A 15,796-nucleotide genomic window follows, 5' to 3' on the forward strand; every position below is an offset into this window, starting at 1 on the left:
AATGTTCGCGTCACAAATCTCATAAGTTACATGGGACTCATATCTGCAGATCCGAGATAATATCCCCCTTTCATTGCGCATGCACCGTATCTACAGCGCTTGCACAGTGAAGCCAGGGTATAATATGCCAGAACAGGTGCCAAGGGAATTTGGAACAAGTTAATGTTTATTTTTTTTTTAAGCACACACATAATTCTTACAAGGAGTTTTGGGATACTAAATAATCCACAGACCTTCATGGGCTGGAGGTTTAGTACCCCAAATCTCCCTTTCAGATTCCCTTTAAATTTATGCTTTTTAGGGGGCATAATGCATAAAAACTTCTCTTTTGAAAAATTAGTGTTTTGGTATCAAAATCAAGTAGCTCAGGAGAAAAATGATAATGTGCTAATCATAAACATAAAAGACTATAAATATTTTTGTAGAGCACACTGAGTCCACCCTTCTGGTAAGGTACAGACTAAACCTTTGTTGCATGTTCACACTGTTATATGCCTTCTACTGAAGGCAGCCCTGGAATCTTTCATAGGATCTTAGGGCTGCCATGAAAGTGATGGCTCCCCCTTTCCTTGGCATAGAGGGTGCCAATTTTCAGGGCGAGTACCCGGTTATTCTGAGCCCATGCAATAACCAAGACGTATATCTACGTCAGGATGCAGCAACAGATTGCATTTTCTGATGTACATGTATGTCCAAATGCATGAAGGTGTTCATTAGGTGGACATACAGGTGCTTCTCAAATAAGAATGTCACCAAAAATTGGTGTTCATCGGTAATTAAATTTAAAAAGTGAACTCATATAATATAGTCATTTCAAAACTTTTGTTCATAAAGTGTTTATTTATGTTAATGTTGATGAATACGGCTTACAGCCAAGGAAAACCCAAAAGTCTTTTTCTCATAAAATTAGATTAAATTACATTGCTTTAAAAAAATATTGAACACAGAAATGTTGGCCAAATGAAAAGAATGTACAGAAAATGCACCTTTTGCATCAATCACTGCTTCAATGCTGCGTGGCATGGAGGACACTGATGGCACTGCAGAGGTGCTTTGGAAGCCCAGGTTGCTTTAAAGGACACCTGTCATCAGGTCTGTGTCACTTGTCCTGTCACTACTACCTGTTGGGGCAGCTCACAAGGATCCCTCCCAGCCTTTATCTAGTTATTTCATACATTATTCATTGTAAAATCATCTATTTTTTATCATGTAAATGAGGCTGGTCACATGGTCAGAGGCAGTGAGGTCACCCCTGTTCCCCCTCCCCTCTCCTCCACCTGCTCATGTCTGTGTGTAATGTATAGTAAAGCATGGCTAGTGTGTGCTGCATCTGCTAACATGCTGCATCCTCCTAATATACAGGTGAGAGACACAGACATCAGCTACACATGAATCTGACATGTTCTGCTGTAACATGGCTGCAGCCTGGAGCTGCTGTATCTCTCCTATACACACACAGGGGGCGTGGCCACCAGCACCAGGAAGCACATCATTATACAGCCTCACACCATTATACAGGCTGTCAGTCATGCAGTGGGGGTGTGGCTGTGCCTTCCACTCATGAATAGAGTGGACAGCTTGAATATGCTAATGCTTCATTGGACATTTCACAGGTCATTTGCATACAGATTTAGGACCTCATTGCTTAGGTTTACAGGCATGTAGAGGGACAATGAAGAGATAGAGGCAATGCTCTCTAATGGCAGTTTATGAAAATATATTTAGTTTAGGGGGGTTATTTTGCATGACGGGTTCTCTTTAAGAGCAGCCTTCAGCTCATATGCATTATTGGGTCAAGAGTGTCATCTTCTTGACAATATCCCATAGATTCTCTATGGGGTCAAGGTCAGCGAGTTTGCTGACCAATCAAGCACAGTGATGCTGTGGTTATTACGTAGGGGACCACCTGTACCTGGTTTTAGTACAACCGACTTGCAGACAACCCCTAGTTAAAGACTGACCCCTCTCCCCACTGTGATCTCTGGTGAAACTCTCTGGATGCATTACATTAGACCCAGGCTGCAATGATCTGCTGTAAGTTGTTTGTAATGAAGCTTTATTGATAATCCTTGGTCCCATTACAGCAAAAAAAATTTAAACTCAAATTGTTACTGGGGCAATAAAAAATTTGTCTGGAACTACAATTATAAAATATGCAGTTCAAACTGGCATACAAATTTACTTTAAAAACTAACCTATGGAACCTATCTTGTACGTAACCCAGGAACTGCCTGTACTGGTACCTTTGGTTGTGTGGACAGATGCCAAGCCTTGCTGGAAAATGAAAATTACATCTCCAAAAAGATACAGAGGGAAGCGTGAAGTGCTCTAAAATTCCTAGTAGATGGCTGCACTAATTTGTAAAACACAGTGTACCTGCACCAGCAGATGATATGTCTCCCGAAACCAATACTGATTGCGGAAACTTCAAACTATCATCCGTATCAGTCCAGTCCACTTTTTCTCCTTGGCCCAGGCAAGACGCTTTCTTACCCAATGGCCTTCTGGACAGAGGGTAGAGTGCCTTTTGGGGATCTGTCAAGTCCCCACGACCTTTTAAAAAGCTAAGGAAGCCTTTGCATGCCTTTTCAATGACTTATGGTTTTTCCTTGGCTGTAAGCCATAATCATCAATATAAATCTTCTAAACTTGAAGTGTGTAATGACTCTAAATTATATAGGAGTTTAAATTTTACATCAAAATTACTGAAAAATAATTTATTTTTTTAACCGTACTATGCAAGTTTGTATTCAGACAAAAAATTTTCTGAAAAGGCCAACAAACAGGTAAGTAAACAGACAAAATTAAAAAAAAAATCTATTTGCTGGAGTTTTCAAAAAATTATTTACAACTTATTCAAACAAAAATAGGTGCTGCAAACCTTAAAGCGTACCTGACACCACATTTTTCAAAAATTAGCTAGTGACAGGTTCCCATAGGGCCCTACCAACTAAACAACACACTTTTAGCTAAAAAATACACCTATGCCATATGCCTCACCATTCAGCATTTTATGTCATCTGACCAGAGTGAAGTCATCTAAGGTCCTTTACCCTATAACAATGGCAAAGTGTACCCCATCTTTTCCATGTATATATCTGATCACATGAAATTACAGCATGCTTCCATGGAGGCATAGGGAGAACTAGATGTCCATTGAGGCATGCTGTGATTTCATGTGATCATACACATACATGGGGTAGATGTTAATGGTACATGGTAAAGCAAATGTTACTGGGTAAAGGACCTTAGATGACATCACCCTGGTCACATGACATGAAGTGCTCAATGATGTAACAAAACACTCTCTCAATGTTCCAGCAAGGCACTGTGTAAAACAACTGAAACAGCATTTTCTACAATGTGGACACATTGGACTTATTTTTTGAGGAGATACACTTTATAAATATTTCATTTTGGGGCATCTTTAACACACTGATGGGACCTGTGCTTTACTGTGCCATAGAAATAATACATAATAGACAATCTTTATTCTATGGATCATTCCAATTACAAGGATATCTCATTTACATATATTTAATAAATAAAGGTTTTGTATTTATTATACAGATTGTAAAGGACACGGCGTAGCCAAATATGTGGGGGGTTCTTTTGGGTGATTTGTGCTTTTGTACTTTATAAGATGTGTATTTGTATCAGTGGTATTCTAACTTTTGTACTTAAATTGTTTTTCAACAATTCAGCATGAACAAGCAAACCACTGATTGCTTGTCAGGACCAGCTGGGAAGCAGTACCCGATGTCAGACATAATGCAGTCCCTGTCCACTCATCAGACCCCTGCATATTGCAGCAAAGACTTACCGGTAAAATCTGCGATCGGTGCTAGCACTGATCGTGAGTGTTATCCCAGTGATCCCCGCTGGCAAAGCTGCTAGCGACTTCAAAAAGATTGCCGAGGATCGTCGCTCCTCGTGAAGTCATTGAGGAGCGACAATCCGTCGCCATGATTCCGAAGACCCAAGGCAATGTCGTTTTAACCCTTTCATTACAATGTGCTATCAACACTCCCGATCATTCTTCCTGTATCATCTATCTTAAATACCTGGGGATACGAAATGTCTATTAAAGGGGCGGATCGCAATATATATATATATATATATATATATATATATATATATACACACACACACTTTTTTTATAGTAAATTATGACATTTCCGGTATTGTATTATTAAACACTGCAAATGTTTGTATTTTATATTGACCTGACAAAGGACAAAGCGCCCAGTAGTAGGAGCGAAACACATTGTCTGACATTATATATTTTATATATATTTTTTTCTCTTTTAATGTATTTTAACTTCCTTTTGCTACTCAGCTATATATATATTCAATTCATGTTGCGCCATAGCAAGTCCAACCTATACCCCATTATCCATTGGATGAGGCATTTTCTCCTGGATATATCCTGGCAATTCTACACAGGGGACAATTCCACCGGCACGGACGAGGCAGTGCCAGTGTTGTCCACACAAACCACCGGAGGTGAGCACAATACGTATTTAATATACTACCATGTTTATTGGCACCAGGAAGAGTCTGTTTTTTTTCTTTTTTTGCCCCTGTATATCAGTTTGGCATCTCCTGGATTGCAATGACTTTGGGGAAAGAAAATTTAATTTTGATTACACAGTGGTAGATAAGACAGTTTTGTCACAAACTTGTTACCTTCACCTAATTATCACATTTCATCCTGAATTACTCATCGTAAATTCCAAATTTAAATTGAAAGAAAGTTATAGCGTTTGAAATGGAGACTGAAAAGTTATATGAAAATTGACCACAAAAATTGTCATTTTAAACAAAAGTTAATGAAACCTTATCTTCCGCTTCTCGCTTTGCTCGCTCCTCCTCTTGATGCCTCCTCTCCTCCTCTTGTTTTATGCGCTCTTCAGCCTCTTGTTTTCGAATTTCTTCAAGTTGTTGCTGCCGCCTCCTTTCTTCATCCTGTAACTGAGGTACATACATTTTTTTTCAGTGATGTTTTTCATAATTCCCCTTCAAAAGGAAGCTCTAAGTTATTCTACTCAGAAGAATACCACAAAGAAAATTAGTAAGTGAAATGCAGCATACCTTTATAATCAACCTGCACAAACCATTTATTTTGTTTTGTGAACACTTGTATTCTAAGTCCCCCTACCGATTGAGACACAAGTACAGATACAACTCTGATCATTGGTGTTAATCCCTTTTTATTATATATACAGACATATATATACATATACACGTACACAGACACACAATGGGGGAAATAAGTATTTGATCCCAGACAGATTTTGCAAGTGTCCCCACCTACAGGGAATGGAGAAGTCTAATTTTTATTGTAGGTACACTTCAACTTTGTGCGACAATTTAAAAAAAAAATCCAGAATCACATTGTATGATTTTAAAAATAATTAATTAGTATTTTATTGCATAAACTAAGTATTTGATACCATAGAAAAACAAAATGCAACATTAAAATACAGAAATTAAATAATAGGAGGTCAGACATTTCCTGTTCAGCATCCTCCATAGATTTCTGATTACTGGCTAAACCACTCCAGGACCTTGAAATGCTTATACCTAGCCACTCCTTAGTTGTCCTGGCTGTTTGTTTTGGGTAATTGTCATACTGTTGCCTCTAACTGGGATGGTGATCTTATGGTTGTACTCATCTTTCTTCCTCCAAACCCAGCAAGTGGAGTTGATAATAAAAGTTATATTTTGGTCTCACCACATCAACTTTTTCTCATTTCTCCTCTGAATCATCAGGATGGTCAATGAAGGACCTCAAAAGGGGCCTGGGCATGTGCTGGCATGAGCAAAGGCACTATGCAAGTCCTGGATGATTTTTATCCATGATTGTGTAGTGTTTTACTAACGGTAATCTTTGAGACCGTGTTCCCAGCTGGCTTCAGGTCTGGTGCCGATTACTGACCTTTCCCAGAATCACCCTTACCCCCCACGAGGCAAGGGTTTGCATGGATCCCCAGACTGAGGAATATTGACGGTCTAATGTTTCTTCCATTATATAATAACTGTGCCAACAAGATTTGGGATTTTTTTTGATTTTTTAGATTCTGCCTTCAGTTGAAATGTACCTACAATGAAATTACAGACCACTCCATTCTTTGTAGGTGTGAAAACTTGCAAAATCGGTCTGGGATCAAATACTCAGCTCACACAGTGATGTAAACAGTTAACATTTTCACTGACCCGAATGCAGATTAAAAGAGTAAGGAAAAAAAATTATCAACAAAAGCAGATCTGATGGGTCCACAAACAGAAGAGTTATGGAGGATCCTACATACTTCTTTGATTAATGGATTAGAGGGAGCCCTTAACGCCTACCCAATTCCTTCAGCAACAGTAGGACACTGAATGGCAGCAACCCAACAGGGTGATGGGGGAAGGGTGGCCTGCACTCTGCATGGACCTCAATGAGCTACTGCTGGGACCCTGCAGACACTTCAAAAGACCAACAATTAGTAACAATACCAGATCATATTTCTCCTCTCTAGAAATGTGCAAGCTGCTGTAGTTAGCAACCTGGAGGCCATCCTCACTGTGGATTGAGGTGCAGTGCCCTCAGAATCTACCTGTTTGACAGTCTGGGCACTAATGGTACAGTGCCTCAGATGCACTAAAACTGCCGTATGGCAGGTGCGATCCTGAACACAATGCAGCCATCTTCCCCCCTGGATCAAACCTTCCCTGAGCCACTTACCGGGTAGATCCAGCCCTCCCTTAGCAGCCCTGAAGGTCCAGACACTATAATTGGACTCGCAATGCAACTGAAAAAGTTGGCTTTTCAAATAACATTACAAAACATGTTCTAAAAAGTGATAAAAAAGGCATTGCATTAAAAAAAACTAATCTCACAAAAAGTAATCCCTCAACCAGCAAAATATCTCCATATCTCGCAAAATATATACCCCATCTCCACACAAACAAAGAAAAATAAATTCTAATGGTCTGGACAATGTGGCATAGCAAATCTGCTTTGAATGAAGCTGCTTCCTTTCCATGCCCTGCTGTGTGCCCACATAGCAAGTTACCGCCACATATTTGGTATTGGCATACTCAGGAGAAACTGGGCACCATGCAATCTGGACTAGTCCTTCAAAACTAGAGTCTCGGTGATTTTCATAAAAAAGTGAAAAATCACACCACAGGTTCTAGACCTCCCAAAATATTACAAAAATGAGAGAACGCCGGAGAGCTGGAATAAGAGGCAGAAAAGAACAGCAACAGATTTCGGGCAGATCGAGCTATACATTGGAAAATTAAAAAAGAAATTCATCTGTGAAACACAAGTTGGTTGACATGCATCTTGATCAATGAACTCTCAAAATACACTGCTGAAAAAAAATAAAGGGAACACTTTCACTACACAATATAACCCCGGGTAAACAAACTTCTGTGAAATCAAACTTTCCACTAAGGAAGCAACACTGACAATCAATTTCACATGCTGTTGTGCAAATGGAATAGACAACAGGTGGAAATTATTGGCAATTAGCAACACCACAGACCACTTCTCAGTACCTATGCTTTCTGGCTGATGTTTTTGTCAACTTAGAATGTTTGTAGTGCTTTCACATCCGTGGTAGAATGAGATGGTCTCATGGTTCTCTACTACCCACAAAAGTGACTCAAGTGGCACATCAATGCCAGCGGTGGCCAGAAGATTTGCTGCGTCTGTCAGCATCCAGAGGCGCTACCAGGAGGCCCGTTTTTCAGACCTGAATCCGTTTTGAGCACACCCGGACATCATTTCTCGCTCCATCGATCATGGTGACCGAAAAGTGTCTATAGGGCAGTACTGGGAGGTGCAGACAGCTTCCATGGTAGTCCTGAGGTCAGATGAAGGAACCCAGGCCTACTGGAAGTAAATGCCTGCTGCAAACTAACAGTGCTACTGTCAGCCTATGCAGAATACAATATATTAGTGTTGCAGTATACTACAATGAACAAGTGATAAAATGATCACTTGTTCATGTCCCACCCTGGGGCAAAACAAAACCACAAAACACTACATATTGGGTATTGCCACATATTTAACAACCCGTACAAAAAAATAATCTGGTTACTGAAGCCATGTGGTGAACGCTGTAAAAATGTAATTAAAAAACCCCCACAAAAAAAAAAGATATTTTTATAACCATCCTCATAATAAAAACGATAAAAAGTGATCAAAAAGTAACATTTACCCTAACATAAAATAAGCCTCCATATGTCCACATTACAAAAAATATAATTATTTTTTTTATAGCCTGTAAAATATGACAATGCAAATCTGCATTGAATGGCACGCTTTCTCTTCTATGCCCTGTTGTGTGTCTATACAGCAATTTACCAACACATACTTAGGAGAAGTTCAGGATTAAACATTGTGGAGCTTTTTGTCATTTACTCCATTGCTAATTTAAAATTTTTGGCCCAAAAGTAATTGTAATGAAATGGTTTAATTCAGACAGCCTTGGGTCTTTGTGTGACCTGAGCTGTCATGTGACCAGATGCCCACCCCAGTGACATCATGGAGAGCACTGATCTTCACCAAGATGGCGGCGCTCATGCGCTAAGCTTTGCCAGCAGCGATGGCAGTGTAAAACTTTGGGTTTACTAACATTGCCAGGCCACGTGTGACATGCTATTACGCCATACATCATTAAGGGGCTAAACCTAAATCACCCTAGGATGGGAGGCCAAGGATCTCTCAAATAAAGAGCTAAGCACAGAAATATGTGCCTTAAGTGTAGCTGGCTTTAAATCTTTTCCAAACCTCTCTGTAGGAAATCCAGGATGTTGCCCATATTAGGATGGTCAAGGTCTATATTATGGTGCTGCCAATTCCTTCCAAATCATAAAGTATATGTGGGATGTTACCAACTTTCTACTCTTCTGTAGGCCGAGGACTCTTAACTAGAATCAGCTTTGCAAAATCCAGGCTATCAAGTGGAGACTGCGGATCCCTAGGTGGAACACTGGGCCTTGCGACAGGAAGTCGAGAACTTCTGGCAGTACCCATGGATTTGACAGCTCTCCAAGTACTGAAAACCAGGCTTGTATGGTACAAAAGCGGGCTATTCATATTACTCTGCCTTTTCTTCAGGTCCCTTGGAAGTATCAGGAGTGGGGGAATGGCATATGACAGGTTGAAATCCCACTTCATCGATAGGGCATCCAGTCCCCATAGCTGGTCCATTGGATATAGAGAGCAGAATGTATTGACCTGCCTGTTCCTGCGTTCTCTCTCAGGAATACCCCATAACCTTGTTATCTGGAATACTTGAGGCATCAGACTACCTGATTCAACCAACAGCATTTATGTTTTCCTTCCCTATTATGTGGATAGCTGAAAGGGAATTTAGGTTTGTTCCTTCTTGGGTAAAAAAATTGTAGGGTAGACACAGACTGACTTTGTGTCCCCGTGACAGTTCACAAATGCGACTGATGTCACACTGTCAAACAGTATCTTCATATCCGATCCCAGAACAGACGGGAAGGCTGCCTTTATCGCCTCTAAAATTGCCCTTAAAAAGTTGCTTCCTTAACAGGGCTCCCCATTCCCAATCACTCGCATCGGTCACAAGTGACAATATTTTTTCTCATCTCCAAGGAATACCTTTCTGGAGATTCTTTTCTTCTAACCACCAAAAGGAGTTTAGGATCTTTTGAGGAAGGAAGATCCTCTGGTCAAGGCTGGAGTCTGTCCTATACCAGACATGCAGCACAGCATAGGAAGTTGGGGGGGGGGGGGGGTTTGCACCAAATCAATGTAGTAAATAGGCCTAGGACTGACATTTAACTGCCATCTAGATCTTTATTATCTATTTGTCTGGAAGAAACAACTTCTGGCAGGCAGAGTCCAAACGTATCACAGAAATGTTTTTGACTTTAAAGGGAAGAGAAAAGACTTCTTTAGGTTTATTAACAAGGCCAAACGACTTAAGAGTGTGTTGCACCTTAGCCAGCTGTAGATATAAAACCTCCTTTATTCTTCCTACCAGAAAAAAGTTGTCTAGATATGGGACATGTGTTCTCATCTTATGCAAGTGGCCATCTCAGATATTAGATCGGAGTTAAAAGGAAAAGAGGAAAGAGAAGGGGTGAGCGCTCTTAGGGTTACACTGTAATATAAAGAAACAAATGTGGATGTGTGCATGTCGTGTTTCGTAAAACCTTTTATAATTTGCTTTTATTGTAAAACATTTTAATGCAAAATAGAATTTAGTTGGACCAAAACTTTGAGCAAGCCGTCTCTATGGTCTGAAAAATTGGAAGCACAAAACTCAAACCCTCATTTTTAATACTTGAAACTTGCTGCACCATGGCAATCTCTCTTTTTCCTGAGAGTTTAGCCGGCGGAAATAGAAAGAAAGCGGAGGAGCTCGGTTTCCGAGCGGAGAGATCTAACACCGACACAGGAAACAACCGTGGGACCTTGAGTGTCCGAACGTAAACCGCCCCAGGATAAGGAGTTTGCGATGTTATACTATCTCTACTTGGGAGTCGCGACCCACGGCTGGAAAGCTACTGTGCGTCCGCTGTATTTAATTACTTTGCTATTGAGAAAAAAAATAGGAAGACGTAGAAGCATGAGAACATCTATATCGTTTTAGACTTTTCCTGTGGCATATATCGGACTTCACCACTTTGTTTCGACTGTGCCGTCGCCTCTTCTAGTGATCTAGGGATTTGGACTCATTAGAGAAGAGCTTTTTTATCTGTATTAAGTTTATGATACACTTCTCAAAAAAATAAAGGGAACACTCAAATAACACATTCTAGATCTGTATAATTGGAATATTCTCATGATCTGTTTAATTGGAAAATTCTCAGCGAATACTTTATTTTGGAAGAAGTTGAATGTGACAACAAAATCACAAAAAATCATCAATGGAAATTCAATGTACAGTATGAACCAATGGAGCCGGGTTTTGGAGTCGCTCACATAATTAAAGTGGAAAACACACTTGTCAGGCTGTTCCAGCTTTGATGAAATTTTTGTAAAACAAGACAAAATAAGGCTCAATATAGTGTGTGTCCTGCATGTGCCTCTATAACCCTCCCTACAATGCCAAAGTATGCTCCTGATGAGGTTGCAGATGGTCTACTGAGGGATCTTCTCCCAGACCTGGACTAAAGCTTCTGCAAACTCCTGGATGGTCTGGAAAAAAGTAGAATAAAAACCTATTTCTATTTCTTGTAAAAGAACACTCCCCAGGGCACTTTTTAGAAGTAGATTCTTTACTTCTGTTTCCATCACTTCTTGTGGCAGAAACCCTGAGACTCTTGTTATCTTGAAGCACAGTTGGAGGAATGGAGATGAAAATTAACCTTATAAATAATTTGAGATGGTCTAAGGCCCACTTGCTCCCTGAAATCTTCTTCCTTCATGGATAATGGCAGAGAGCCTGCCTCTCACTGGACTTCTATTTTTGGGAGAAATGAGCTCACTCTTTCGTGTGAGCTAGAGATGGGAAAGCCTTTTTTTCCCCTGACACTTTTTCCAGTATTCTGTCAAGAGTATAGCCATACAAAATTTCCCCTCCATAATAAAAAAAAAGCCCCCTTACATATAACATATCCATATTAAAATAAAAAAGGGAAAAGGACAATTCAAACTCCACATATAAAAATTAACGCTGTGTCTGTAATGACCTGTACCAAAGAACATCACTATTAAACCCATACACTGAACGGTGTAAAAAATATTTTTTAAAGTCTCCAAAAACATTTTCTGCCCATCTTGTTCCATATAAAATGCAATAAAAAGTGATAGAAAAAACTATTTTAATACAAAAAATGGTACTGTTGTAAGGTATAACATGTCCCTCAAATAAATAAGCTCTCAGCCAACTATATACAACATTAATCCCATAAGGAGGTAGCCAGTTTGAAGCTTAAAGTGTAATTGTCATTTCAAAAAACTTTTGATACATGTAGGGCAGGTAATTTTAAGCTATTTTGCAATTGGATTAGTTACCATAATCTTGCTCCTTCCTCTTGAAGTCTGCAGACTTCCCCTAGATGTCAGTGATCTCTCATATGGCTGTTGCTAGGCACATTCCGTTTTCACTGAGGAGCAGACTACGGAGCTAGAGACACGCCCCCACCCCCCTCCCTGCAATCAGCTGTTTACCTCATGGCTCCGTGCTCCAGCAGTCATGTGCTAGTAACAAAACACCTACACTTATATATCCCTCTGCTTTCCCTACACTAGTGTATAAAAAAATAATACACACAGACAGAAACTGCATATCGATCACCCCCCCCCCCCTCCCCCATCACCTCACACTCCACAGCAGCAAATGGCAGGAGAGAATCTCCAAGTCTTCAAGCTGTCCCCTCTGTGCTGAAGTTTTACTTAGATCGATAGATAGATATGGTTTCATTGGTCAGCAGCAGGTGCTTGTGATAAGGTGCTTGCCGATTGTAGTTTTTCTGAGTGCTGGAAACCCTGGTTGCTATGGGACAAAAAAGGTACTAAATGAGGACCGAGAGGCAAAAAACTTTGAGGAATGATTCCCAGGGACACCTGGAGCAGAATTATGTTTTTTTTTTTAGTTTTTTTTTGCTCAGAATGACGGTTACACTTTAAGACTCAGCCCCATTTTTTGTATTCTGACCTGCGTTGCTTTATATGGTTATAACTTATAACACTTTTACTTATCAAAGCGATTTTAAGATAAGTTTACGCTGCACTTCATTTTAGTGATAAATTTTGTCTGATAAGTTTTGTGTTTATTTATAAAAAATTTTTTTTGCCATTTTCAAATTTCGAATTTTTTTTTATTTTCAGCCAGATAGTTTTACCACCTAAATAAGTTGCTGAATAACATTTCCCTTTTGTCTACTTTACATTTTCATAATTTTAAATGTCTGGAAAATTTATTTTGATGTTACGAGGCTTACAAATCAGTTTTCTGTATTTTCAGAATTGACTATTTGAAATTTTAAATATACAGTGGTGGCCAAAAGTATTGGCACCCCTGCAATTCTGTCAGATAATACTCATATTCATTTAATTAGTCTTCAATGGAAAACCACAAAAAGAATTGTTAAAAAAGCAAAATTGGATATAATTACAGACCAAACATAAAAAAGGGGGTGATAAAAGTATTGGCACTATTTGAAATATCATGTGATGCTTCTCTAATTTGTGTAATTAACAGCACCTAACAGGTGGTGGCAATAACTAAATTACACTTGCAGCCATTTGAAATAGATTAAAGTTGACTCAACCTCTGTCCTGTGTCCTTGTGTGTACCACATTGAGCATGGAGGAAAAAAAAAAAGACCAAAAGAACTGTCCGAGGACTGGTGAATCAAAATTGTGAGGGAGCATGAGCAATCTCAAGGTTATAAGTCCATCTCCAAAGACCTGAATGTTCCAGTGTCTACCGTGCGCAGTGTCATCAAGAAGTTTAAAACCCTTGGAACTGTAGCTAACCTCCCTAGGTGTGGACGGGGAAGAAAAATTGACCTTAACCAACAAGTTGAAGATGTGCTGCAGTCCGAGGGTACAACCGTATCAAACCTGTACTACCTTGTCGGTGTCTGAATGAAAAGGGACTGTATGGTAGGATACCAAGAAAGCCAGGCTGGAGTTTGCCAAAACTGGTCTCTGGTCAGATGAGACAAGACCTTTTTGGAAAAAGGCATCAACATAGAGTTTACACGACCCGCGACTACCAACGAATTTTGCAGCACAATGTACGGCACAGCTGTGAGAAAGTTGGGTCTTCCTCAAAGGTCATGGGTCTTCCAGCAGGACAATGACACAAAACACACTTCAAAAAGCATTAGAAAATGGTTAGAGAGAAAGCACCTGAACCTTCTAAAGTGGCCAGCAATGAGTTCAGACCTGAATCCCATAAACCACATGTGGAGAGATGTCAAAATGGCAGTTTGAAGGGACCTGGAGCAGTTTGCCAAAAAAGAATGGTCTAAAATTCCAGCAGAGCATTGTAAGAAACTCATTGATGTTACCAGAAGCTGTTTGCAGTTATTTTGTCTAAAGGTTGTGCTACCAAGTATTAGGTGAGGGTGCCAATACTTTTGTCTGGCCCATTTTTGGAGTTTTGTGTAAAATGATCAATGATTGACTTTTTTTTCTCATTCTCCTTTGCATTTTTTCATTGCAAGCAAAATAAATGAAGGTTGCAATCACAAATTCTTTGGTATTAATATTTTTTGAAATACTGAATATTATCTGACAGAATTGCAGGGGTGCCAATACTTTTGGCCACCACTGTATAATATTAGAAACCCCCCATCTATCAACCCATTTTCAAATCTGCACCCTTCACACTATCAGAAACACTTTTAGGAAACTTGTTAACCTCTTGAAATATTTATAATTAAAGCACAATGGAGATGAAATTTAAAATGGTCTAATTTTGTCAGTAATACGTTCATTTAGACCAGTGATGGCGAACCTTTTAGTGACCGAGTGCCCAAACTTCAAACTAAATCCACTTATTTACCGTGAAGTGCCAACATGGCTTTTAAACAGTAACTTATTGGTTACCTGTTCTTCCACATGTTCTAATCGTATCAGCCCCCCCGTGACCACCAATACAGTTGAAAGAGGCCAATTCAGACTCTCATTATAGCTTCTATCCAAAGATATTGCAAACACCTTCTCACTTTTCCCGCAGTTCCATACAGCAAATGAAGTGTTGCTTTAAAATAGTGCTGAGAGCATCATCTCTTAAGTTGCTGGGACTGCAGGAAGATTTGGTGGATATGGTCATATCTGGATAACTTGGGCAATGGTCTGAGTGCCCACAGAAATGGCTCCGATTGCCACTTCTGGCACACGTGCCATAGGTTCGCCACCACTGATTTAGACCAACAATTTACACATTTTCAAGAGATAAAAAGGATAAATCCATCTTTATCCCCGCATATGGATTTTGCTTGTTGTATGGGCACACAGTGAGGCCCAGAAGGGAAATAGCCTCCTACAGCTGCCAGTTTTGTTCTACCCTTTTGTAGGCTATACCAGTGATTTTCAACCTGTGTGCCGTGGCACACTAGTGTGCCGCGACACATGGTTGAGTGTGCCGCAGGGAAAGTTCCCCGAACCATGGTGCCCCTGTGCAGCACTGCCGCCGCTCCCCGTGTTTCTGCGTCCATACTTACCTACAAGCCCCGCGTCAGCGATCCGCCCATCTTCTGTAGCTCCTGCACCGCGCGGCCTAAGTCACGTGACCAGAGGCATGCGGTGCAGGAGCTACAGAAGGTGGGCGGATCGCCATTAGGAGTGAAGGTACGCGGAAGAAGACATCAAGGGTAAGTATATAAGGTTATTATTTGTATAGAGAAGGAAGCTAGGGTCTTTTTTTTAATTAGTAAAGGGGGCCTCTAGGGCCTTTTAATTAGTAAAGGGAGGCCGATAGGGGTTTTTTATTAGTAAAGGGAGGCCTTTTATGACCTTTTAGTGTCATTTTGTGCTATTTTGGTTGGTGGTGTGCCCCAGGATTTTCTAAGTATAAAAAGTGTGCCGCAGTGGTTGAAAATCACTGGGCTATACAATTTTAGCTATTCTATTATTGGGGCCTTGTGTGGGCATTTATTTTGTGGGATGAGATGAATTTTCCTGTGATACCATTTTGGGGTTGCTATCCCCTATTGTTAAAAACATAACTTTTTTTGGCCGTGGAGGAGTAGAAAAGCATCAATTATGTAATTGTTTGACTATTTTTGTTTGTTCACTGTATAACCTATTAAACATTTTATTTTTATTTTCTGGGTCTATACGATTACGGGGACAAGACTA

General features: G+C 40.0%; 1 protein-coding gene across 19 annotated transcripts in view; it reads right to left on the reverse strand.

Moving 5' to 3' along the window:
- AFDN (afadin, adherens junction formation factor) overlaps positions 1–15,796 on the reverse strand; it is a 251,176-nt gene that overhangs the window by 13,023 nt on the left and 222,357 nt on the right. For all 19 annotated transcript variants that reach the window (XM_072141135.1, XM_072141136.1, XM_072141134.1 and 16 more), the window contains one exon: positions 4,840–4,974. In XM_072141135.1, the coding sequence (XP_071997236.1) occupies positions 4,840–4,974 (135 nt within the window). The remainder of the gene's footprint in view (positions 1–4,839; positions 4,975–15,796) is intronic.

Source organism: Engystomops pustulosus, chromosome 3, assembly GCF_040894005.1.
Source record: "Engystomops pustulosus chromosome 3, aEngPut4.maternal, whole genome shotgun sequence".
Classification (NCBI taxonomy): domain Eukaryota; kingdom Metazoa; phylum Chordata; class Amphibia; order Anura; family Leptodactylidae; genus Engystomops; species Engystomops pustulosus.